The sequence below is a fragment of the Corvus kubaryi genome, unplaced genomic scaffold (assembly GCF_017639235.1).
Source record: "Corvus kubaryi isolate FWS band 111438036 unplaced genomic scaffold, C.kubaryi_AGA036_p1.0 split1-131, whole genome shotgun sequence".
Lineage (NCBI taxonomy): Eukaryota > Metazoa > Chordata > Aves > Passeriformes > Corvidae > Corvus > Corvus kubaryi.
The window spans coordinates 18,792,350-18,819,758 of record NW_024582073.1 but is presented as its reverse complement, the minus strand read 5'-3'; the positions used below and the strand labels follow the sequence as shown (position 1 = coordinate 18,819,758).

Here is a 27,409-nt window from a genome sequence, read left to right as displayed (position 1 = left end):
TTCCAAGATACATTCCAGGATCCTGCAACTCCTTATTTTTTTTTATGAAGCTATTTATAGAGTGTATAAATAATGACGTGTTAAATTTTATGTCTTCCAAATCTTGTTGGAAAACAGGACTTGCCCTGCTACATCACATCTGTGGTTGGACAGCTTTGCTTACAGTCTAGCAAAGGACTGTAAGCTGTAGTGCCATACTCCTTCCCTCTGCAGCTCATAGGTATGTTTTCTTCTTACAAAGCTGTAAGTGGACTGAAGATGGATGAGAAATATTTTGAGTGAAGTGCTTGTGTGTGAAATTTCTTGAGTGCCTTCCCAGATCATGCATGGTCTTATTCTGTGCCATTTCTGTCTCACTCATGTGATAAAAACCCCTAGTACAATAGACTTGACATGTATTTGTATCGCAGAATTCGGCTTTATAATAGGACCTTTCAAATGCAAGTGCTCTACATTCTGATGTCTGCTGGCACCATGGATTATTACATTTCTCACAATGCTTTCAATCTATGTGCTGCCCTACCAAGGGAGGGGATCAGTCGTGGTATTTGGAACTTTGCAGCTCTATGTCCGGTCTTGCATCTGAATATGAAGCTACTTCATATTAATAAAATGTCTTAGCAACCAACAGCATTTGGAACCTAATCCATGAGAAAACTTAAGCACCTTCAGGAAAGAAAACCCACCCCAACAACCCAGAATAAGAGCTCACTCATTAAGTATATACTTAACTTTAAGGAAAAGATTATTTCCTTGGTTTATAAGCTTATTTTCCCCGAGGGATTTGTAGTGATCTCTGTAAAATGAAGTAAAATTCCAGCCTGCTGAGCTGAAATTGAAGTCATTTAAGGAAGGATGGACAAAATTGACACAGCTTCTGGTTGTTATAGGTTTTTGTCAAGAATCATTTGAGCATCATACCCTGTAGGCCCTGGATTTGTGTCTTTCCTCTTCCTGGCATGTGTCCAACACTGTCCCCCGTTATGAATGTGCATTTTGGTCACACAGCAAGAGCACATGCACTTCTGGTTATGTGGCAGTGAGCAGGGTAGGTATGTGCTCAGCTGACCATGTACATGTTGTGTGGAAAAAGCAATCAGACATAACCTGGCATAAACATGTGCTGGGTCATACAGCTGGACACAAGTGGTTTGTGCTTCAGGAGGCTCATCCTCACTGCCATGTCAGGATGCTGAATGACCATGGGTGTTGTGTGACTGAGGAGTGCAAGATGGAAAGGACAAGAAGTGATTTGTAGTCTGGATTCATCGGTCTCCTGGGCTGAAGCCAGACTTCTGGCTACAGATGAGTCATTTCTTTTGCTGAATGTAATGTCCTTGGGATGTGGAGTGTATTTCTGTATCTCCGGTGCAGTCAGTGTATTTCCTCATCTTTCCCCATTTACTTGTCCTAAGTAAATTGCATTTTTCTACTTAAAAGTGGTTGCAAAACCGGTAAATGTTGTTAAAGAAAAAAATAGGACAAACTTTAAACAAAGTATTCATGCAAGTACTGTCTACTTTTCTGCTCCTTTACTTCTTTACCGTTATTTTGTCAGTTCTTTTTTTAAAAAAAATGCCAGTGTCACATTACACTAAATACTACTTCTCTCAATTATTCACAGCTGTCTGAAGAATGACTTTCTTAAATAAAAGCAGAGGTGTAATGGAAGTAAAATCTTGTGGTTTGACCAGGGAGAGTGTTTTGATTCTCAGGGAACGAAGATGAGAAATGTACTGTACCTTGTGACTTTTGCTGATATTGGAAAGGTGGGATCTTGGCTGAGCATGTTCCTCTTGTGAAAGACCTGGCTGCTTATTCTTGGCTCTGGAGGAAGGGGCTGATACTGCTTTGGCAGCATCTTCAGAGGCCTAGAGAAGTCAAAGAACTTAAAGAGCTATTAGGGAATAAAGGGGTTGCAGGGAGTAAGTTGTAAGTGGAAGTTCTAGAAGTAAGAAACTGGAATTTTCTGAGAGTATTTCAATGTATTTGTGCTGAGCCAAGCTCAGGTCCAGGAGCTCTTCAGGGCCCTTCAGTAGCAACAGTAATATTGGATAATATTCTACATTTGCAAGACATTACTGCGCCATGTTGTGTGGCACTTAATACTGCTTTTGTGTGCCTCACGAGGGTGTGCCAAGTACAGCTCTGCAGTGTGGATATTTCTGGGTGGGTATGGCTGTGTATGTGGTCCAACCAGGGAACACACTGCAGTTTCAGACACACAGGAAAAAATGTGCTTCATCCCAGAAATCTCACAGGTAACCTGGGCCTGGTGTTTTCTGGCAGATGTGGGCATGCCCTGTTCATGCTCTGAGACCAGGCAGTCACAACCCAGCTCCAGCTGGAAGCTGTAGCATGGAGAGGTTTGTTGGGCAAAACTGGAGGTGCATCCATGGTACCTGGCAGAACTGCCTTCAGTGGTGGGCTCCTGGGGAGGGAGCCTTGAGTGTTTGCAGACTACATACCCAAATTAAGTCAGGTGAGAGAATTAAGAACCATTCTGGCCACCACAATACAAACAGAAACAAATAGTGAAGTTTTGTAGAATAATGGATTGAGAATGAGGATTGAGAATTCCTGCACTATTACAGTTTTGAATTTGTGAAATTATACTGCCCTTCTATGGCATTTCATACGTTTTAGAATCAAATCTGAACATGTAATGCTAATCATATTTTAAAATTCTTTATAGATTTTAGGGCAGTGAGTGTAGGCATGGAGGAATAAATTTGTCATTCCTAGATGACCTTTAGAAAGGTTTTTTTTTTAATCATAGTAGTTATTATTTGAGGTTGACAAAATCAAGAAATGATTAATTTTTATTTTTGGGCATATCATAGAAAAATATATTTGTGGAATAGAGCTTGGTCTATCTTCTGTGGGAGGAAGTGGAAATATTCCAGTTGATTTCTATACATGATTTAGATGTATAGCAAAAAGTGCTGGCAAATTGATTTAAGTGAGAATGAAGTCAATATTGTCACAGTGAACAGAGCCTAAGGCACCAATCAAATTGATGGAATATTTTTTTTTCTCAGCAATTTATATCTGGATTGAACCAGATTCAATATTTCTAGTCTTTTGACTTGTCCATAGGCACAACCAGCTTGGTTTTGAAGATGCAGGCCTGAGCTCCTGCTATGAACACTTAGAGCTCATGTTTTGTTCTCCTGAATTCCATATCAGAACCTGTAAGTCCAAAGAGAGCCAGCAGTGAAAGGATGCTGGCTCACTTCCAGTCACCTCATTACCATGAGCAGTACAGATGGATGGGAGCATTCATTAGCACTGACTTCCCTGGGGACCACAGGTAAGTGATCTCTGATGTGATCTTACCGTGGGGGAGGCATAGGCTCCTGGAAAAGAGAGAAAACAAAAATCTCTGTAAGCTCTTCTTCCCCTTAGTTTACTAGAGAGAAATGTGAAGAGTTTAGATTAAGTAGACATGCCTGTGTCAAGAGTCAAAGGGTTTATGTGCTCTACAGAATAAAGCATCATGCTTTAACATGCTGTTTTAAAATCACTGAGGAATAAAAGACATCCTCATGAGCTGTGAATGCAGGTGAGGGAGATAATGTAGGACTGCAGACAGGAGTTCTCTCATCCTTTAGTTAGTGCTAGCAAAATGGCAGCCTGCATTTAAAAGTCTGTTAATTGGCAAAATAACCTGTAAAAATTTTAATTGATGAGAGATTCTGCTTACCTGGTATCCATGTATTTTCATTCCTCCTCCTAAAAATAATTATTAATAATTCTTAGTAGAGTGCTACCCATAGAATTCATAAATGAAGTTACAGTTTTATTCTGGTATTGTTGTTATTATTATGGGCAGTCCAACTCCATTCCTTGCCCTTCCCTGGCTCTACCTCCAGAACTCTGCTCTGGCTTTCAGAATGAAACTTTTATTTATATTTATAATATAAATATATATATATAAAATAAAAAATAAAATAAATATAAATATTTTATATATATTTATAAAATTTATTCTGGTATTATAAATTTAAATATTCTTCAGAGACTTTATATACACATATATATATGCTTATCAAGTTAGGGATGCATTTTTTGTCTGTTTTTATTTTTGTATAGAAATATATAAAAATACTGTAAACCTATGAAGTCAAATCTATTTTTTTCAAATATACCAAAATATGTCTGATTATTTAAATTAACATCTTGCTAATAAAAAAAATCTTACTTTATTTTCACTATATTTTGATATTGAAAATATTTTTCTAAATTCTACATGCTGAAATCCTAACTAATGCAAAGGAGATGCAAAGGAGATCTCAAGCTCTCCTTCAAATAAACCATAACAAATTGCTCTGAATAAAATAATGATTCCTTAAACGTTTAACATTTCTAGAAAATACTGCTGACTAAAAGTCTTCTGTGCTATTCATGCCATCTTGTGGCAAGGCCACTTAATAGCATGGGACATAAGAAAAAATGTAAGGTTATATTTAAAAACAGTGTGGTTATTATCTAAAAATTATATTGTCCTCTATAAACACTGTTCACTCAGGAATGGCTAAAATTATGTATCAGTTGCATTCTCAAACTCCAGAGTTTAATTTACCTTCCTGCACTGGCTTTGGTTCATCTTCACATCAGCACACATCACATGGAGACATGTAAATCAAACCTACTAAATCCTGGTGGAATTCAAAGCTTTACATAAACTGACAAACTGTCCTTGCCTATGATTTCTGCAGATTTTGAATCTGGTTTACTCGAATTTATCTCAATTCAGCTTCTTTCCAGGCTGCCTGGGGATTTGCTCACAAGAATCAATCTAACCTTTCATTTTCAAACTATATAGTGCTTACTTTCTCATCATCTGTAGGAATTATTTGTCTCTATGTTTTCATTATAGTATGAAATAAGAGGAGAAAAAAGCAAAAGCTGTTTTGCATGGAATTCTTTGAGTTATTTTTCTGGCTGATCAAATTATAATAATTTCTGAAAATCAGCTGTTACAGCAAACACAAAGGGATCATATTTTCTTGGCTTGGCAATTGCAGTCTTTTTGACCATATCACCTTATGGTTCAAAGATTTGAAAATGGTAAGATAAAAAATACTATTTCATTTCAAAGCTAATCAGATATTTAATCCTTCAGTAGCTGACTTCATGATGTACTGCTACATCCAAAGTAAATCAAATACTAAAAAAGTGTATAGAAACCTACTTTGAAAATGATCTTGCAATTGAGTAAAACTGTCAATCAGAGGATTTAATATTTGGACACTGCATTAAGTTCTTGAAGCATCAAATAGTCTGTCTCTGATTTCACCACAAGACACAAAACAGAACAAAAATTAAAGGTACATTTTTGACTTGGAATTAAAGGATTTTGAAGCAAAGTTAGGGTTAAAGGTAAAGCAGCAGAGAAAAAATATATGCTAGGTGATGTACCACACAATTAACATATTCTAGTAGGTGAACATTGTCAGACAGCCTCTGTAGATAGTTACCCTAGGATGTAAATCTCTAGTGGGAATTGCTAAAGTTGGTATTACTATTAAAAAATAGTTATTATATTATTCTTTATGATATATATTTATGCAAAAAGTCTGAGAAGGATAGGGAGTGAAAAAGCCTGACATTATTACAAGTAAAGCATAGCAGGGATCTTTCAACCTTCTAGTGGAAGAGTTTAAGAGACATAGGATTCTCCCTGCTCCTTATGTCCTTATAATACAGTGAAAAGGAAAATCTGATATTTAAACTGAAGGGCTTTTTTCCTCCCCCTGTAGGAACAGGGAGCTCCTGAGATAAAGTATATCTCCTTCTGTAAAGAATTACTTCAGTGTCAGATAGTTGAAACAGTACTGCAAAATTTGCAGGATGATTGTCTTGGAAAGCAGCTGCTGCTCTGAAAACCATCTCTATTCTATCATGTGTAATCTCTGCCTATGTACAAAAGGTAAATATGGAAGTAGCAATTACTATTTTTTTTTTTGCAGAAATGGGTACTTTTTTTTTTATTATACCTCTTACATTTGGCACTCTTCTCCCCTCTGGATCAAATGTGTGAATCTGTTAATAAACCAAAATAAAGATGTGATGTTAGCCATCCTTCTTGAAGCTATGGCAGTAGAAAAGTGCTGCTCCTGACTGGATGCCTCTAAGACTTAGCAGAACCCCAGCAGTCAACGAGTGAAAGCAAGAGGCGAGGGCATCTGTGCAAAGTGAAACAGGAACAGCTCCAGGAACTTGGCTGGCCTGGTGCAAATGAATGGGATGTGTCTAAGACTTTAAATAGACTGCACTTTGGGGGATATTAGAGAAAAGGGAAATGTGTTTGTGAATAAGGTTTGGTGTCTTTACTTACAGTTGAGTATTGAAGGGGCTGAGATGGGTTCTCGCTTGTTGGGGAAGTGCTACCTGAAGGCCTTAAGCAACGTTTATCTGCAAAAGAGGAAGAAAAATCAAGCCTGAGTAATTCAGTTATATGATGTTTGAAGAAGAAGGGCTTTTAATGTTTAAAATTTGGTTTTAAGGTCAGGTCTTCCCATTTTTATGGTATTTTATTTTTTTTTTCAGAACTTAAACACCATTTTAGCAGCTGTATTGAGGACATAGCATGACCCTGGTGATAGCTTTATGGTTAACCTGCTCACTGTGGTTAAAAAAAAAAGGCTTCATAAGCTGGTAAACAGTTAAGGCAGACATTTGACCTTAACTGTGGTTAGATTACTGAATTTGTTTTTCATTTGGACCTTTGCTCTTGTCAATGCTGTTGTGCTGTTCTGCTTTTGTGAGGGTTGTAGGGGTTTTATTCTCTAGGGAGTATTTTAATTTTTACTTTAGCTTTTAATAAAATCTGCATCCATAGCTATCAAAAAGAAATGCACAGGTTGTATGCTAGCATGTGTCAGTCATTAATTTTACATCTCAAGGGCACTGGAATTTATCTAGAAAAGATGACAAAAATGTTAGCATTGAATTTTACCCTTTTGAAATACATTTTCAGTCCTTTCCTCACTCTTGTATCTTGCCACAATATAGTTACTGGGGATAATAGACAGGCAAAAACCAGCTTTTTGTTTAATGTGCTTTATCTGAAATCACAAAACAAAAACCATGTCTTTTGGCTATTTTATGACAGTCTTACATAAACAACAAAAGCTTCTGATTGCTAACTGGAAGTTTTTACTACTAACCAAGATAAAAACTGTATTTGGAATTCACTTCAGATTTCCAAGTTAAATGGACAAATTAGTCTTGGAATAGAATGTAGAATATCTGGTTGTCCAGACTGATTGTGATCCTTTCACACACTGATAAACTTACTCACTTTAAAAGCCATCAAACGAACTTTCACAAAAAAATCAGCAGAAAATGTCTTTGCTGACTTTGATGTGAACTGGAGCAAGCTTTCATAGATATATTGATTCTGTATTTTCAGATATTTTTGGTTTATGGTTTCCAGTCTTTCTTATCTAGGACTCTCCCCCAGTTTTTTAATGATTTAAAACCTCCAGAGTATTTATAATGGGTTGGAGAAATGCACAGCTATGATGAGATTTCACTTCCATAAACAGCATATTAATTGGCTCTGTATGTTTAGGCATTAAATGTGATTTAGAATGGCTTTAGTAAACCAAAAGGTGATTAATGCAGCTACCTTACAAGGTTAAGAATGCTTGAGAAATACTCTCAAAGTAATTGCTTATTACTGCTATTTAAAGCATCAGAGAACACCATTAGAAGGAATACTACATAATCATCTGGAGGAAAGTTTAGTGTGTTCTTTAGTATGTTTTCCATCTTAAAGGTTTCTAGGCTTAAATAGCAGTGAGCTTTTCTGAAATGGTTATAGGTTTGATCAGCCGGTTTTTTGCACATTCCATGTGGAATGGGATAATAGAATTTATCCTGTGAAGGTGATATTAAAATTTAAAAAAGAGTGTGTAATTATTAATTAAGCATAATCTAATGAAAATCAGGGTAACTGTTGAATATGAAGAAGCAGACAAAGCTCTTCTCATGTTTCTGCCTACCAGTGTTATTTTCCAGTCAAACCATTGAATTTAAAAAATAAGTCTGGACTGAAAACTCCAAGTCTGTACTGTTCCTATATAACACTAGGTTTTGCTCAGTTTCCACAGACAGAAAATGTTACCTGCATATTCAGATTCTTGTAGAGGTTTGGCAGGAAGGATTCTCAAAGAATGAATGGCCTCCAGCATGGAAGAACTTACAGTCTCGTACTCATCTTCCTCCTCAGATAACTTGGAGGAAAACTGTAAGTCACTCTTGCCCTTCATTGTAAAGTACTTGCTCTGGACAGAAGAAGAGATATAGAGATAATACAAATAACTTTAAATTCAAGATTAATTTCAGTGTGGAAATACATGATTGCCATAACCAGACATTTTGGTGCATGGGAAATTTTCTGATGGAAACTGAAGGGTTGGAAAGTAGTTGAGGAAGTGGTTTGAGGATCCATATTTTTAATTTAGATTCCTAAAATAGCCATTTTGGAGACAGTTTAAATATCTCTCTAAATTTTGCCTCTCTGCTCTTGAAAATATAATGAGAGTGCTTAATTATATGATCATTGCAGACTTTTGAAACTGTATCTTTTATTATAATATTATCCATGTGGTATTTGTATTGTACTGACTGTTTACATATGTTGCTTGCAAGAATATATTAACTAGCTCATCAAAAATGTCACACTTCAAAATAAAAACATACAGTGTTTTGGGGGATTTGTGCTAGCAAATGTGCAGTCCAAGTGAATGTGATAACGAGTACATAAGAAACAGTGGAGTCCATGGAAATATGGTGCTGAGAGTGACTCAGGATGTCTCTGGATGTGTCTATACACTTGTATAGGTTTGTTCCAGATTATGTTCTGGAGTGCTGCCCCACCCTTCATCCTCACTGGTTACTCACTGGAACATAACTGCTGGCTTCCTTCAGCACAGAGCTGAGGTTGCTGCCAAGGGAGCTCAGCTGAGGGTACCCCATGCCTCTGGAAGTAATATCGTGTTACCAACAATGTAGGTGCATCCATGAACTTGGATCTTCTTTGATGTTTTCTTTATTCTCAAATTTATTTTATTCTGAAAATTTATTCCCTGATGTTTGTTTTATTCTCATTACTGATGGGACTCAATAGCTTCCTGACGTATCTTCTTCTATCAGTTAACTGCCCTTTCAGTTCATGCTTTTTTCTCTTGAATGCCAAAATTTAAACCTATTTAAACCTCCAAAGACACTAAAAAAAAAGATTACTACCCACTTTATTTCAACTTTTATGATGCTAATGCCTATATTTTCTTTTAGTCTTCTCACTAAGCAAATATGCTTCTTTAAAGCTTTCCTGAGTTGTCAACCAACTTAAAAGATTTTGAATCTCATATTCCCAGTGTTACTTTCCTGTGAACTCTCTCCAAGTTGTACACACCTTTGTTACAACTTGAGGCAGACCTCCAAGAAGTGTTCTTTACAGTACGTTGCCGGGTGAGGTTATGACAGTACATAAAAACGTCACCACAGCCTAGACAGACCCCTGCAGGGTACCTGGGTTTCAGGCTCTTCTCTGCACAACTATTTCCAGTTCAGTAGCAGACTACTGTCAGCTAGGCTGAGAGTGGGTATTTTTTCAATCAGTTTTGCAAACACTTCATGCATTTTCACCTAAACCAGGTTTCCAGGTGTCTACTTGTGAGACTCTTCTGGAAAATATCAGAAGCCTAACAAAAATCAAGATATATCTCATTTACTGTTTTCTTTCTCATTATGGTATTCATATAGCTATTGAAAAGGAAATTACTTTTAGTTTAAGGAGTTGATGAGATGTTCTTCAGGTTCACATTAACAATTCTTTACATAATCAGACCTATTTTTTCCATAAGATGCTTTCAGATTGACTATGGTTAATAATCTCTCCAGGTACCAAATAAGTCCTAGGATTTGCTTTCTTTCTTGGAAGAAATTGTGGTTACCACTGTTCTTTTCCATCCTTTTAGGAATTCAGGACTTATTGGAGAATTCCCAAAGATAATTAATTAATGTCTCAGAAATTTCTTAAATAATTCCCTAAGTGTCTTAGCATAAGTAAATATTCTCCTGACCATTCTTTCCCCATTCTTCTTTGTGCTGTTGCTGCCTTCTATTTGGTATTAATCCCATATTGCATCTGATTGTTATTAATCTTTCTGTGAAGTCTGAAGCAGTCAAAGTAGTGATTACATCAAACTTCTTTAGTTATCCTTTATTTGCCCAACTTGCTTATTGAACACAGACCTGTGCTTTATTTTCATCTTTCTGTGATTTAAAAGGTATTTACACTCTTATACACCTGAACTGAAACTCAAGCCCAGCTTTCAGATACACATAGAAAGACATTGAAATGTGTACTGTTTGCTTTTCAGCTTTCATTTGTATCACTTACATATTTAACCTTGAGGTTTATGACTGACATACTTGTTCAGCTTGACTCCTGTTATTTTCACCTGATCTTATGATAAAGGTGTATTTTAGATTCAGCCCATAAATGGAGAATTGGTGAGTGAGTGAGTCACTTCTCCAGTCTAGATCCCTCTAAAACAAACTAGAAGTTCTCAACTATATTTCACAATTTTCGTGCCTTATTTTGCATTAAAAACCAGTGATGATTGCATTTTTTGTTAGTATTATAGCCAAGATAATATTAATATACATCAGGAAGTGAAAGAAAAGTAAAATTTTAGGAAGAACATGTGGTACTTACAGAATGATAGGTGTTAGCAGGAATAGTTCTGTTTTCTGTATGAAATGGAGAAAAACTCTCAGCAGGTCCCATTCTGTAGTAAACTATACAGTAGCTAATATATAAGGAATAAAAATCTGCCAGCCACAGATTTTAGAGTATTTATTTACAGCATTTTAGAGATACTGAAAAAAGGACATGAAGCAGGCCCACCCATGAGTTTGTGGACCTATGCAATGCATGAGGAAGTAGCTGTGTGGAAATGGGATTCATGACCATGAGCATGTCTAAGCCCGCCCACCAAAAACACCCAAAGAAGGATGTGCTTCCACTCCTCTCTCTCCCCTGAGTTTTGCTTCTTGATGCAGAACTGTGAGAGCTGTGGGACTCCTGGTCTGGAAATCCCTCTGCGAATAGAAACATGTTTTGTTCTTTTAGTAGCAGAAGACAATGCCCAAACTGAGAACACTCCAGCTCTCAGGCTATAAACTGTTCTCAGTGGTGCCTGTCTGCCAGGAGGGCATGAGCTACAGAGCCAAAGAGCTGGTGGGCACAGACTCCCAAGCTCTGCGCATAACCCGATTTACGCATTTAATCCAGTGACTCCTTGGTGCAAAACAGCCATGGTATGACCTTGCCCAGTATGTGTTCTTGTTCTGGACTGTTTCAATCCTTTCTTAGGCTGCCTGTAACCTCACAATCTTGCATCTCTGGCTACATAATGGCCTGATTTCAAAAGTAGAGCATGAAAGTCCTTCTATCAAGACCAATGAATAACAAATAATTACATCATGCTGTACTGCTTAGAAGAAAGGGATAATTTTGCACTGAAACACTTTTGTGCTAAGGAGAGAATTAAAGCCAGAACTACTTCTTGTCCAGGAATTGTATCCCAGGGCAGAAGGGTATAAAGGACAGCCAGGATCCCACAACCCTCCCTTACATCTGTGTTTTGAAAGAAGCAAGTTTCTGCCTAAACACTCTCTTTTCATTTGTTGCTCTGGTTCTTTGAGCCTAGTACTGCATACTTTTGTATACCCCAGCAGATGGCATTGAATGTTCATTTATTCAGTATATGTAGTACTTTAATCTCTGCATGGAGGATCATTCATGGGGGAGAGGGAAGGAGATTTATTCGTTCAAGCTACTTGTCTGATTTTCTGTTTAGTTATACTGGTGCAAACCAGAAGTAAACCCAGTTAAAGGTGGTGCCAGGATAAAAATAAAAAGGCAGTGTCTTAATTTTCAGCCTTTGTACTTCTAAAAAAAATAAAAAAAGTCGCTGTTTTATGCTCAACAATAAAAAATGAATAACAGTGGTAAACATCAATGCTATTACCCATGCATTTCATGGCTTAATGCTAAAAGGGGACTGTTTGACAACAAGCCTTTGGGGTGATGTATTGCTATCCAATATCAGTTTACAATTTGATGTCCAGGTCAGTTTATCATCTCTTCTGTTATGCATGAATCACTGGAGTTGGGATAAACTCCAGCCTTCCCTCTGCTTTTCTTCTTAGGCCTCCTTTGCACTGGACCAATGGAGTGACCAGCACTGGTGCTGCTTTTCCGTGGGTGTGCCCTCTACCTAAGGTCACTGCCCAAATATTTCCTCTGTGCTAGCTGAGGAATGCAAACCAGCTAGAAACCACTCTTCCTGTTACTTAAGAATATAATTTTCATAATGAAGATGAATATTTCACTCTGTTAGCCTTGCTGTACATATCAGGCCTTCAGAATATGAAGTGCTGCACACTGTCCAGGTGTTAGAAGAGGTACTGTTGCAGAGGCTTAACACCTAAGGGGAGACTATTTCTGCTGTTTTCTATCTATCTATCTATCTATCTATCTATCTATCTATCTATCTATTACCCTGGAACATCCAATTTATTATAGAATCATGGACTAGTTTGTTTGGAAAGGGCCTTTAAAGATCATCTAGCCCAACCCACCTGCAATGAGCAGGGACATCTTCAAATTTTCTGGCTTTTGCTGCACTGGCTGTTGAACAAGGATGAAAGAGGACAGAATCTTTGTGCCAGGTAGTTGCAATCAGCTGGACCTTCTGGCATCATTTTTTTTTTCACTACAAGCTAAAGATTTAGAGCTGGCACTGGCTAGAGTAGGCAACATTATAATCAGTGTTGCCAAATCAGGTTTCAGTCCTCAAGCTCTAGGGGCAGATCATATTTTATTCAGTCTGAAAATTTTTTGTTGCTTTGCTGCATTGCCTGTGAAATTAATAAATAGAGACTATCAGTTATAATAATAGGAAGGTGTTTTATTTCTATGGCATACATGTGGGTGTGTTTCTGCCAGTGGACAGAGAATGCCTGACGTCAAAGGACAAAATGGAAAAAAAATATCTTCTCTTTAATTTGTAAGGGAATAAAACAGTGTGTGAATTTTGTGGCAACCTTGACTGCTTTTCATGGTGACCTAAAAAAGTTCTGTTTAAAAAGGTGACAGTTTAGGAATTTGTACATGAAAATCCAACATCAAAAACATAGCCCTTTATGTGGGAAAGCAGAAGGTAAATCTGTTCCCATTGGCTTCCCTGAATCTATGAATGCACAGTGTTATTTTTTCAGTCACTGTGGTGTTTCAGCCAGTGGCAGAAAGTGATAAAGAATTGTGGGCTGTGATTTAATAAACCTTGTGATCCTCATGGTGTGTCCTAACCACTTCAGTAGAAAAAAGCCTGAAGCTGGAAATGCTTCAAGGAAGAACTGCATAGACATTTTCAGAGTCACTTTTTTACTGTCTTGCCCAAAATTATGGTGGAAAACCTTGTCCTGTTCAAGTATACAGACATATTCCCCAAGCCTACCGAGGGGCTAGAAAAACAGGCAGAAACTTCCTGAATAGTATAGGTTTAATTAGAGTACCAAGTAAAAGACTGGGCAGGTTTCACTTCAGAGATGTGAAAAAGGCATGTGAATAAATACCAGTTATGGTGGGTATTTGTGCTAAGGCCACCTATCCACAGAAAAGAAAGGATTTGCAGTTAGATGATTGATTGCTGGGTTTTATTTTTCCCAGAAGTGCTTTCTCCAGCCCTAAATCTTCTATATTATATGGATATTGAATGCATTTAAGCAAACTTCACATTACACTATAAACATATGGTACAGGAAATAAATTTATCTGGCCAGTTGTGCCACTTTTTAGTTAGATAATTTTATATGTTTTGCATTAAATGTCTCAGCACAGCTACAGTTGTGAACTACGGTGTCATTTACCAGCAATTTAAATAAGTGCAGTGTTTCACTTTTGAAATTAATGTAGCTTAAACACATGCTTGCTACTTGCTTGACAGACCATAATCTGTCATGGAAACAGATTTAGAAATCCTGTGTCATTGTCTTGTTGTTTTGGAACAGCAAATAGCAAAAAGAGGAGAGATCTTCAAAGGTAGCAGCAGAAGGAAAAAGAAAGTTCCCTCAGCTGCTTTCTAGAAAGTAATATTTTCAGTCCCCATCAAGAGAGTAACTTATTGATGGCTTTTTGCAGTGTATGCCATCAAGAAACCAAAAATTTTTGGGGGCACACTGGAAGTAAACGCCTTTTTGTTTTCTGCATTATTTGGTATCCCCTTGGTGGGTATCCATTACTTTTAATTTTTTCTTACAATTCATTTAAAATTTTTATGATATTAAAATGTTCAGATCTGTCACAGATTATTACTAGCTCTGAGTAAGAAGTAGGTTAAATAGACGTGCTATAGTACTTCCTTTTTCAGCAGTGAAAGAATTTTACCTTTCAGACGTATATTCTGATTCATTACTTCACGTATGTTTGGGCAAGATCTAAATAAATAAAAATAGAAAAAAATATCCACTTAATTAAATAATAGAAATTGCCGATATTCTATGAAACTTTTCAAAGAGTTTAGTTTAAATTAATGAGTGAAAACTGCAAGGATAATATCTACATTTGAGAAATGACTTTGCAGATTTGGAAATTCAAAAACCTTGGGTCAAACTTTACATTTTTGTTCACTTACAGCTCCAAGTTGGTTGCAGAGAGCTCTACTCATTTTGCAAACATTCATTTTAGACATAAATATTGTAACAGCCTTCTTGATGCTTTAGCATATTCAGTGTATTGTTGGAGGGATGAGTTTCCTTAGGGAGGTAGGAGATAAAACTCGTTTTCCACATGCAGCTGTGCCACTCCACATGGCTCCCTTCCCGTTCTGCCAGCTCAGGATAACACTTCCTCTAGTCCAGGTGTGGTATTCTTGCATCCTGGTATTACTCTCCCATGGAGAATATATGAGATGTGTTGGGTGTGGAAGAACCATAAAACCCTTTCTCTGGTGTTGATTCTCTTACCATGATTCTCTTTACCCACTGGACCATAGCTCTATATCAGCCTGTCCAGCAACATTTGTGGATCTTTGCAGTAGCACTACTTAGTATTCAGAAGCAACATAAAAAGTTATTTTGTAATGAAGATTTGACCAGGGATCACATTAAGACTGCATTAATGCACACTCATTTTATCTACATCTAAGCATCCACACTTGGAATTGCCTAAAGTTTGGAAAATACCAACACAAACCTCTGAGTTCCAACTAGCCCACTCTTAACAATTACAAAATAGTTTCAGTTAGCAGCAGCTTTTGAGCAAAGAGTGAAGCTGAGTGGTTTCCTGTTCAGTGAACAGGCTGTAAACCACACAAGAGTGTACTAGAGTAGGGTGTGTGATAATAGCATGGACACATCAATAATAAAACTTTTATTTATATTATTTATCAGTGACTTAAAAAGTAGTTTATTTACTTACTTATTTTTTGGCAAAGCTGTTTTCCTGCTGTTTGAATCTGCTGGGTGATATTCTACTGTTTTCCTGTTGGCTCTGACAGAATTGAACAAAGTTTACTGTTAGAGAGCAACAATGAGTGGGGAAGAAATGCAAGCGCAAGCAGAGCTCCAAAACTAATTTTCAAAACTTTTCAATGCACATATGTAAATGATTACCTTCTTCTCTACCTCAACCATTTTCATTCTCTGAATATTTTCCTGATTTTTTTGTTTTCAGCTATTTGGGAAAAAAGAAAAACAGTTTCCTGGCAGGGGAATGAAAAGCTGGAAACTGAATTCCTGCAGCCACTGTTTTGGTTACATTAGAATAGGGTACTTACTGAATTCAACTGAAGAATTAAAACCCAGGGGCACCTATCCAAGATCTCTATTGCTGGTAAAATAGTTGCTAAACACCAGTGGTGTAGCTACCAAAACAACAGAGCTCAGTCTTCTTGGCCTCTCTACTTCTGATTGCTCTTGAGCCTCTCTTAGAGCTCCTTATTTTACTCATGTTAAATAATACTGATCTATAAATCCTTGAAACCAAAACTGAGATGATTTCCACTTTTACCTTTTGACTACCAGACATTTCAGTGTTTTCAGAAAAAAGAGTTAGGATTATCTCATAAATAATTTCTACAGATGAAAAGATGGTCATGTCCTTTTGGACCTAGTCCTACTCAAAGTCATTTAAATTCATAGATCCTATAATCGGTGTTGCCAAATCAGGTTTCAGTTTTTCTTTACAACATGCCCCAAAACCTATTCAAAACAAACAACTAAACAACCAAACAAAAACTGCCCCCACACACACACGTTAATCAATATTTAAATGCACACGTTGCTAATGAATTTTTCTAACAGTCATGTTAGACAGTTTATTATGGAAATACTAAAGGGCACAAATGCAAAGATGCAAATTTTAGAAGAATGACAAGATATGTTTATTTTCAGCTGTGGATTTAGCAGGAGAGGTATGCTTGAGCAGTTGCTATAGCTATAGAGAATTTTGGTTAAGTGGTTAAATCTGTGCTGCATTGATATGTCTCTGGAGCATGTGGAATATGAACAAGTAACTGATTTCTGTCATCTCAATGCTCTTATCATTGATGTGTAATTTTTTTATCTTTTGAAAGAACAATTTCATTCCTTGCAAAACTCTTCTCCCAACTTCCCCAAGGCAGTCTGTATTACAAATGCAAAAGGCTGTTGCATGAGTATGATACATACAGTGAACATAATTTCTGTGTGTTTGAATTTCCTTCATTTCTCCCTGCCCCTTCCTGTGGTAAATTTCCCAACATGCACCTGCAGAGTGACCTTCTGCAGGTTCTCCTTTGCCTGCAGCAGGGAACTATTTTAGTCTGTTTAGGTAGCTTTTCTCTCTGTGTGAGATGCAGCACTGAGGTTTTACTGATATCTCTATGAGTCCATCAGAACTACATACACGTTACTGGTAACTAGTAGCATAAATGGCTTAGGATTTGTCATGAAACTTATCATGGCTGAGATCATGAGGATATTTAGCACCTTTTGAATGTTCTATGTTAATAAAATCCTGACCTTGCTTAAAAAGAAGTCCTTTTTGCCATTTTTGCATTAAAATACAGCTATGCTATTTTTAAAATCCCCATGTCTAATTATAGGGCCAAAGCATCTTTCCTTCACAGAATTTTCTTCATTCTCTGGTCAATGCTACAGCAACATTATTTCCTTCTGCAAAAGGGTGGGATTTTTTTAAAAAATGCACTTTTAGACACTTTCACCTCTTCTTACTTAAGCAAAATGTAGAATTTCTTTTAGCTGGCTGTGTTCTATAACTTTTCCTGCTTACGATACTCATATCTGACTGACCAGATACAAAATCCTAAGTTGTGTGTTTGTGATAGTACAGGCTAGTGACACAGACAGAGCAGCAATACCCATTCCTCTCAACATTCAAGTCACATTATGTATGGCCAGAACTTATACTGGGGAGAAAAAGTGAGGGTAGACTTCATTTGGAGTGATGATTGACTAATATTTAAATGCAGAACAATTGTAATGGAGCACCTACATAAACAGAAATTACACTTACATTAAAGTCAACTGAGTTCATCTTGATGGGTTCTGTTGTGATAAGTTATGATTAATTTATGGTTGTATAAAAGTGGTTGTATAAAAGTGTCTGTTTCAAAGATCTTAAAATTTCCAAGAGTCATGAAATTATCAGGGAAATTTTAAGACTCTCCGTTTGAAAGTTTATTTATTTCACAGCATTTAAGGGGATTGTTACCAGGGTAAGTTTTACTTAATAGGAATGAAAGTTGGCTAAGTACAGATGATTAAAAGAGACAAAAGTCCAGTTCCTCTTATCTTGATTGTCACTCTTTTCTTCTGTTTCAACAATGAAACAACAAGAAGAAAAGTAGTGGTCATATTCACTGCCTCTCCTTTGACTGCAATGCTTTGTATGTAACACTTCAATATTGCCTGATGTTTTGTTCAGTCAGTTACTACATTCCAAAGGCAATGTAGTATTCATGTCAAATCCTTCTTCATGACAGACTGTAAATCGCCTAATCTGGCCCAAAATATCCAGAAGCAATTGCTTATTGCTTAAACATTATTTTGGTTATTTGATTTTGTTGTTACTTATTTTCATAGTTATTTGCATATTTATTTGGTTTTGCAGAAATATTTGAGAGGTCCTATCATATATATTTGGTTTTGCAGATATGTTTGAGAGCTCCTATCACAGAACAGTCCTCCTGTGACAGATGAGTCACAATTGTAAAATTAGTCCCAGTCCAACTGATGTATAAACCAAGAGAAAATTGCTGTCTGCAACTGAAAAATGGGGATAAAACAACAAGCTGAAAGAAGAAGGAGTTTTTCTGGAAGGAAAGGAATAAAACATGGAGCATGGAACTCCATGCTGCGTGTAGACATCTGAAGGGGGTCAGTCCCTAGTTTGAAAAGTGGGCACCTGTCAGGCCTGTGAGAAGAGAAAACCACATTTGTATTTAATTTTTGCTTTTCAATTCCTACTATTGAAAGAGGTCAGTATTATATTTTATGGGTTACTTAATACAACAAAAGATTTAACACTCTGATTTTATAAATCCATGGCTTAAATCTATTTTCTGAATAAATTGTTGCCAGGGTGACTGTTAAGGGATACTCTCGTTCAGAAACCATCCTGCTTCCTGAAACAGCTACTAAAGGTGGTATATGCACTGCACGTGTCAGTGTGATTGAACTTTGGGGGACTTGGCAGTCACAAGGTCCTTCAGTTACATGGTGGTTTGAAAGTGTGTTGTACTGTTTATTTTGTCGTCTGTTTGCATCTATGTCTGTAGATGCTGTTACTTAATAGCAGGGTTTGGGCTGGGAGGAGGTTTAGCCACTTCTGCTGTGGCCTGGATTGAGCAAAACTGCAGTCAGGAGGGCAGAAGTCATTTTGAAACAGTTTAAATCTAACAACAATTAACATTGTCAGAAACTTCTAGGGAAGTGCATAGAAAAGAGTTCACTTTTGGAAATGATACCTGACTGTAAGAGAGATTATAACCTGGCTTGATTGGGCTAGGTCACTATTGAAGGTAAGCTTGTATTCCAAAGTTGGCTAAACACAGGTGTGCCTTGCTGCTTTGGGTGTCTGGGTATATCCTGCCTGGCCTCCACATGCTGCTCAAGAGGGCTATAGGTCTTTTACAGATCTTGGACTGAACTTCTTTGGCTGGTGCCTGTTGAGTTAGACACCTCAAAGCAGGGTTTGAAATCTCAAGCTTGCTGAACAGGGAGCTGCTGCCAGCTAGCAGAGAGCAGCTGCCTGAAATGAGTCTTGGTGGCTGCTCAGGCTGCAGAGGAGGTGCAGCCAGTGCTTGCACTACACAGCTGGGAGCATCGGGCAGACACTTTCCTCTGAGGAAAAATGAGGGATAGCTATCCACCATCTTTTGTATTAAATAATCTAGTAGTCAGAGAAGGTATGTAACTTTGTACTGTGACCATTACTGTATCTTGCTTATATATTTGTTCTCCACTGAAAAGACGTACAGGAACCCAGTGTGGGCTCATGTGCCGCAGCTGGGCACCCACACCTCTTGGATCTTCCCTCACAATTTGCTTACATACTCATGAAGGAGGGGAGGTTTTCTGCACAGTGCCTGGGCAGGTGATGAATGCTTCTCACCAGAATACCCTGCAGTCCTCATCCTGTGGGTGCTATCCACAAAGAGGGCTTGGATCTCTCTAAAGGTGAGCCCAAATATTCCTGTTCCTGAATGCTGTAACTACGTGCAGGACAGTGTGAGAGTTTTGGAGAGGCACAGTTACCTCCCTACATATGTCAGATATTTTTGCTGTACTGGCTCTGGCTGGGATGGAGTTAATTGTGCTGAGAGCAGTCTGTAGGGTGCTGTGCTGTGGATCTGTGACCAGAGCACTGTTGACAACACACTGTGTTTTGGCTGTTAGCAGTGCTTGCACAGCACCAAGGCTTTCTTTTTTTCCTGTTCTGCCCTCCCAGCATGTAGGCTGGGGGTGGGCAGAGGCTGGAAGTGGACAAAGCTGGTACAGTTGACCCCAGCTAACCGCAGGGATATCCCACACTACACAACATGTGCTCAGCTAAAAAATACAAGTGAGGTTTTTTTCATTTTGGAAGACAGCCACTGCTCAATGATTGTCTTCACATCACTAGTTTTGTTTTGGGTTATTTTCTTTTTCTTTCCTTTGCTTACTAAACTGTGTCTATCTCAACCCACAAGTTTCCTTACTTGCTTTCCATCTTTCCCCAGCCAGGGGTAGCCTGCTGCAGGCAGATCAGCAGGTAGGGATTACAGGAAGGGAGGGAAGAGCCATTTGACCTTTCAGCAGATCACAGGGGGTTCAGGATCACAGTTTTGATACTGGCATATTAATATCGTCCGGATCCAAGGCAAAGGCCTGACCACTTTTATATAATCCCAACTACTGCCCTAAAATGGAGCTTTTTTGTTCTTTTAATTTTTAAAGGTCAGTTTTATGAATCAGTAATAAGATCATCCATAGCAACATTGTACTCGCTGTCGTGACTTACGAAAAATGCTCTATAAAACATGCTCTTTTGATTACCACATTTAAAGTGCAATAGTCCTCCAAGTGTGCCGTGTTGGAGGAGACTTGTTCTTTTTACCTAAAGTAAATGCTAGGAACATAATAATAAATATTAAAGGCTCTATTATCTTAGCAAAATTATGTAACTGATCACTTGCAAAGCTACTTAGAAATCATGATTGGCACAATTAATTTGGATTCTCTTCTTCCAAAAAGAGTGCTCCAGGTTTCCCTGGCAACCTTTAAAATGCTATGTGTAAATACAGAAACCAATCAGCACGCTATCAGTTCAGATAACCCCACAGAAATACAAGTATTATGAACAGCAATTAATTATTGTGCTGGTTAAATGCCGATTTTAGAAATGTTGAATAGAAACATTTCTGTAGTACCAAACTGCAGTAACAAGCTGCAAAGTGCCAGCTCTTTGGAAGAACCATATAAACATAGAATGGCTTGGATTGGAAGGGACCTTAAAGATGATCTAGTTCCAACCAACCTGCCGTGGGCAGGGACACCTTCCTCTAGAACAGGATGCCCATGGCCCCATCCAACCTGATCCTGAACACTTCCACAAATACTCCGTGTATTTCAGTGCCTCACTACACTGACACTAAAAAATTTATTCCTAATATCTAATCTAAACCTGCTCTCTTTCAGTTTGAAGCCATTTCCCCCTCATCCTGTTCCTACATGCTCTTTTAAAAAGCCTCCTTCCGTCTTTCTTGTAGGCTCCCATGGATACTGGAAGGCTGCAATTAGGCCACCCCAAAGCCTTCTCTTCTCCAGGCTGAACAATACCAATCCTCTCAGCCTTTCCTCATGGGAGAAGTGCTCCATCCCTTTGATCATCTTGGTTGCCTCCTCTGGACTCACTCTAGCAGGTCAATGTCCTTCCTGTGCTGGGGACTCTAGAACTGGATGCAGTACTCTAGTTCCACATACAAAATCGTAGAAGATATTGATACTAGTTTATCAGGGAATCAAGTCCTTGGTGAATGTGTTATGAATGCCACTTCTCAAGTACTGGTTAGTACAGGTATTCAGGCTGACAATTAGGATACACAAAATACACTTTTATTTGTATTACAGTATCATCTCATGTGGAATAGCTGTAATGAACCCTAGCCAGGTGACTTTGCATGGGATGAGAGAAAAAGAGAACAAATGGTAGGCCATTGTGATTGAAGCAAAGGTTGACACTCTACTAAGGCATGTTTCAAGTCAAAAGCTTGCAATCTTTCAGGAGGAGAAAATATTTAACTCAGTCTTAATTGCAAATACTGACAGAGACTTCTCCTTTTAAGCCATTGCTGTTCCGAAACTGAGATTTGGTCTTTGTTGTTATGCATGACACCACGCCTTGCAAAGAAATGCCTGGAAAACATTCAGTGTTTGGCATGGTTTTCTTCCCACAACTTTTGTACTCAATCAGATAAAACATGTTCACACAGCAACAGAGTAGTATGGGTCATTTCAAGCCAAATGTTGCAATATAATCTGAACCACATGGCAAAGATTTCTTAGGAAGGTGTGTCATGACAATTTTGCCTCTGAATAAAGTGGCATGAACAGTGAGCCTTCCCCCTCCTTGCATTACCCTTCCTGTATGTTTCCTTACTGGTATATACATTGCACAAGGCAGTACCACAGCTTCATGTACTTGTTTAAGCATCTCTCACCTCAAGTCCATACATTTGAGACCAACCTGCTTTTATAGAATCCACAGCATACTGGAAGGGATTAACAAGAATGATCCAGTTCAATTCCTGGACTGCAGGAAAACCCCAGTTAGTCAGGTTCCTGTAGTTTGGACTCCTGATAAATTGTCAGGCAGTGACTGTCTGGCTGAAGTGTTGCTGTCAGGAGAGACAGGGGCTGTGGGTACCTGGAAGGTAACCACAGACATTTGGCACTTGGATGAATGCTGCTGGGAGGCCTGGGTACCTGTAATTACTGTTCATATTACTGTGCTTGCTTATGCCAAGCACTTTCTTATCTAAAATAACAGCTCTGCCATGGCACAGTATAGAGCAGAGAGATTAGGCAAGCAGTGGACTGAAATAGAAATGCTTATTAAGAATGAATAAAAATTGTTTCTCAGTAAGTTTTGCTAAAGTCACTGAAAATCATGTATTCTATGAGAAGATGAGTAAGACTACAAAGGAACCAAATCTGTCATGTGGACAGGATTTTCACATTTTCCAGTCCAAGCAGGTAAGTACTAAACTGAGTGGACATGACTGAGGGAATTCTTTGTGCAGGTAAAGTGCTTTATAGTAACAAAATAACAGTAAAAAAAGATGCTTCTGAAGCACTGGTGCTTTGTGATCATAGAAATTGAAGTCATTGAATTACAATGCCTCATCTGAATCTGTTCCTGGGATGATATTAACACTTTGTAGAGGTTTAGGGTTGCATCATTGCGGCTACACTCATTTTTACATTCTCTAGCTTCTGTGCAAACCTGTGAGATATTTCACATCTGGAGGGTTTCTTCTGGAATGAAGAGCAAAGGCATGAATGGGCAAAAAATGTGTTTTACTTTTTCATTAAGATCCTTGTAACAAAAGCAGTCTCAGAAAACACACAGAATTTGAAAGCATGCCATGTAAAGATAATTCTACCTTCAGTGTGTGTCTTTCCAAATGCTCATATATATATTTTAAATTACTTTCTCTTTTGTCCCTCTCAGAAGCAGTACAGTTTTCAGACTTTCTGTGTTGGTATCTACAAAGTTATTTTTACTGTTTTTTAAGTTCGTACATCAGAATATATTGCTTATCTCTGTCCCCGCATCTTGTAATGAAGGGTGCAAATCCCTATTCACCTGGGGAAGTCAGAGGGAAAATTTTTTAACTTCTTAAATCTCTCACTAGTCCTTGAATCTTTGAGTTGCTACCTGCCAGACATTTTGGGGACTGTTTCATGTGAAAAATGAAGCCAAAGCCTTCTAGTTTTCTGCTATTTCCACTCACCTAGGGAATACCTAGGAATCCCAGCCTCAGTGGTCAGAAGAGCTGAAGGTTTATTATCTCCCTCTTCCACGGATGAGCAGCATCCTGGGAGCAAACAAGAAGTCAGGCAGGTGATGTTGTGTCTCAGCGGGTGCGGTGCTGGCTACAGCTCCTCGCCACAGAGCCTCAGGGGTGCTGTGAGACTCAGCACTGCTCGAGGTGTTGTCATTAGGTGTATAGCTCTTTCTAGCACATACCAGAGGCCAGACTCTGGCAGTCTATCCCGTAGCCCTAGGCAAACCTACTCTTTCAGCAGACATTTGACTTGGAGTTTAAGTGCCAGGATCAAAATTCCCTCCTTATTCCCATTATGACAATGGTTTGCCACTTCTCTACAACAGCAAATCATAAAACAACCTGAGCCTACCTACTGCATATGACAGGTAAGTAACAAGGTAGAACTTGAAGAAAATGCCATTTCTGTTCTTCCTTGCTGCCTGCTGACAGGAAGGAGCTGGCAGGTAAGCAGCTTTTAATTTAATTTCGCTCTATCTGAGTCAAGCTGGACTAATCTATATATAAATGTAATAATGTAAGTCCTTGATCCTTCCCTCTCAGACATAGAATATAGCCTAAAATATGGCTTTCAGTATCCAGGGAGAATAAAATTACCCTGCCTAAGGTTGGAAAGAAATATGTATCTTGTGAAAAGAGCAGGGTACACTAAAGCACTCCAGTTCCCAGCTACTGTCCTCTAAACCTATATCCACATCCTTAGTGTCACACTGTATTTACAGGTTGCCAATGAAATCCAGTTTATAGGGGGATGAAAATGATTGCTTGAAGTGTTCTCACAGGAGTGGTTTCCATACTGTATTAGAGGTAAGTATAGTGGTAATTCTTCCAAGTAAAAATGAACAAGCAAGCACCTTCATAGCTGTTTCTTTCATTTATAAGCATATGGATGGAGTTTTTGAATCATCAGCAAAACACAAACAAAAATAATTAATTTTATTATTTTTTCATTTTTTTAATTACCTCATTGTATTTTTTTTTTTTTTTTAGGAAAACAGCCACTGGCATTTCCTAAACACAAAGTTCTTCAGGGAGAACAACAAATAGTAAACCAGTGGTTTCTGGTTTATTTCTGGGGATTTCTGACTGGAAAACCGTATTTATTAATTATATGTAAATTTCAAAATATTTTGATGTCTTGATTTAGCCATCTGTAGAACTCACACTGAAAAATCAAATGTAAGAGGTGCTTCATTTGGGAGAAAGTGAAGAGACTTTGCTTAATAGGCTATGTTTGCTTATTTAAACATTCATATCACTCAGATTTGGGTCTTAAAATATAAATTACATGGTTGAATTAACCTGCTGTTGACTCAGTGTCAGCATTCATGTTTGAAAAGAGTAGTTTTTCCCTGGCTGTATCTAAGTGCCTCTGAAAATCTAAAAGAATCACCAAAAGTCCTCCACTTCAGAAGAATTCTCCCTTCCTCCCTCGATTATCCATCTTGGCGTAAAAGCTCATGTTCTTGCCCTGTCCTACACCGCAATTATCAGGTGTCTGTCCTGACTAATCCCAGACTAACCCTCTTCTAGCTTTTGACCACTCTTCTACAGTTGTGCCCCACTCTGGAGGTATAAATTCTGCAGAAGTCACGGCTGCATACCTGCTCAGCACTGCCAGCTATCCGGTCTCGTGGCTTCATGGGATTTCAGTTCACGCCGCCTGACAGCAGCAGATGTGCACTCAGGGGAAAGGCTGGGTGTCTGTGTGAAAAGCTTACTAAAGAAGAGGGACTGGAGGGGAATAGACCTTGCTGTTTCTGAAACCTTTGTGAATAAGTGCCTGACTTTTTGGTAGCTGGCAAAGATGAAAACCAGACATGTTTCACAAGCAGCATGATGTTACTTTTAGGAAAGGTTTCTTAAATCATCTGTCAACTTTCAACTGCAGCCTGGTGTTTAATCTTTGTCTCAATTTTTCTGTCCTTGAGGGCCATTCAACAGAAACAGAGTCCAGGAACCACAAACAAACTATTTTGTAAATAATGGGATTTTCATAAAGGATCAACACAAATTTGTTAGGTGATGTTTGTCCGTGATGCCTGGGGATTTGAACATGATAAAACTTGAACTGTCGTCAAGTTTTCCATCCTGTGTGCTTGAAGCAATCTTGAAACTGGACTGGGAATGGGGCTTGACTCCACACTGGGCTAGTTAATTTCTTCCAGTTAACTGTAATAATTTATTTTTTATTCTTGTATTTGTTTCTTGCATCTTTAGTTGCTATCAGATACTGCTTAGAGGAGCAGAGGCCAAACATACTGCTTTTGTATCTGGGGAGAGCACAGTGATCAGGCTACTTGGTAAAAACCAACAGTACTAAATTAATGTCACAACCTTCTCAAAAAATCTCCTTCACCTCTACTACTTCTGCAGTTCATGGCAGAAAATTAATATTACATCATTCCATCATCAATTTCATTCATAATGTAATGAATACCAAGTAAGTTTATGGGAAAATTCTCACCAACTTTCAAAGGCTTTGATCAGATTCCTATAATGCTGTTCTTTGCAATAGAAGTCTGTCAAAAAACAGGAATGTAAGCAAACTGCTTTTCCAACTTTCCTTTTTCAGTAGTGGTACCGTTACTGCATGCCCTTATTCTAGCATACTGCAGAATACTTTAGTATGGACATGTTAATGTGTAGATGTACATTCCAAACAAATTAGGGATTCAGCAAAATGAACTAAAGTTTAACAACACAAACAGAAGACACTTAAAATAATGCCATTCCTAGTGTCCACTGTTCAGATTATGTGCCTAGCAAAACCGAACTCTGACCTCCAGTCCCAAATTAAACAATGCAAGGTTAAATGTCAAGAAAATGTGCGCAAAATATCTGCAAATAGAAACTCATGCTGGGAAAGTCAGTCAAATGAGAACTGGTAGGCTCCACTTAAGAAAAAAGATACTTCAGCAGTGTCTTTGGTGAAAGCTGAAAAGAGTTATGCTGGGTTTTTAAGTCAAACTTATTCCATTTACACCAAATGAAAGTTTCATTCAATATAATTTATATGTCCAAAATTACCATTGTTGGTATTCTTTCTCCCATTACAATATGGGACAGAACCTAGAGAAAGAGGTCCAGGAGAGGTCAAAAGGAAGGCATCATTTATCCTCTTCTGCCTTGGCTATTATGACAAACCTCCTCCAGAAATTCCATACCTTGTTCAGTATGTGTATGCACTTTTACAAAGGAATTACTTTCTGTTAATAAAATATTTTGGTTTTCCATTGGTATTCATGTGAGTCAATAAGTCTTTTTTAAAATTTCTTGCTGCCAAGATGTCAGTGATAGCCACAGAGGTACTCTCTTTTGACAGATCCGAATTTTCATGTTGTAGAAGGAGGGCTGCAAAAGTCTTGTACTTTTCTCTGCAACATCACCAGTACCATCATCAGGATGCTGCCAAGAGGGGAAGGAGTGCTTTAGAAACTTAAAGGCTGGCAAATGTGAGCATGTACTGGAAGAAGGGAAAATTATTTTAATTTAGAAACATGAATTCACATACTGAGACCTGGTTCATTGTTGTACATTTTTGCACCATTAATCCTGTAACATGGTCCAGTAATACAGTTGTCTTTAAGGTTTCTATAATATCTATTACAGTAAAAAAACCCAACAAAATGTATTTTCAAGATACCACCGGAGGAACGCTAGATGAGTCTAGGGAGTTACTTCATCCTTTCCTACTGAAGAGAACATTAATGTATTTGTTTAAAACCATGTTTTTTAAAATGGAATGTTTTGCATAATGTGATTTT

At 38.0% G+C, this 27,409-nt stretch overlaps 1 protein-coding gene across 4 annotated transcripts in view; it reads right to left on the bottom strand.

Annotated features, from left to right (window-relative positions):
- Positions 1–27,409, bottom strand: part of CLNK (cytokine dependent hematopoietic cell linker) — a 57,187-nt gene that overhangs the window by 15,138 nt on the left and 14,640 nt on the right. For 3 of the 4 annotated variants that reach the window (XM_042053046.1, XM_042053047.1, XM_042053044.1), the window contains exons 3-11: positions 15,509–15,580; positions 14,477–14,526; positions 10,739–10,773; positions 8,138–8,297; positions 6,344–6,420; positions 6,003–6,048; positions 3,707–3,735; positions 3,340–3,359; positions 1,743–1,871 (exon numbers count right to left, since the gene is read on the bottom strand). In XM_042053046.1, the coding sequence (XP_041908980.1) occupies positions 1,743–1,871; positions 3,340–3,359; positions 3,707–3,735; positions 6,003–6,048; positions 6,344–6,420; positions 8,138–8,297; positions 10,739–10,773; positions 14,477–14,526; positions 15,509–15,580 (618 nt within the window). The remainder of the gene's footprint in view (positions 1–1,742; positions 1,872–3,339; positions 3,360–3,706; positions 3,736–6,002; positions 6,049–6,343; positions 6,421–8,137; positions 8,298–10,738; positions 10,774–14,476; positions 14,527–15,508; positions 15,581–27,409) is intronic. The other variant, XM_042053045.1, reaches the window with a different exon arrangement.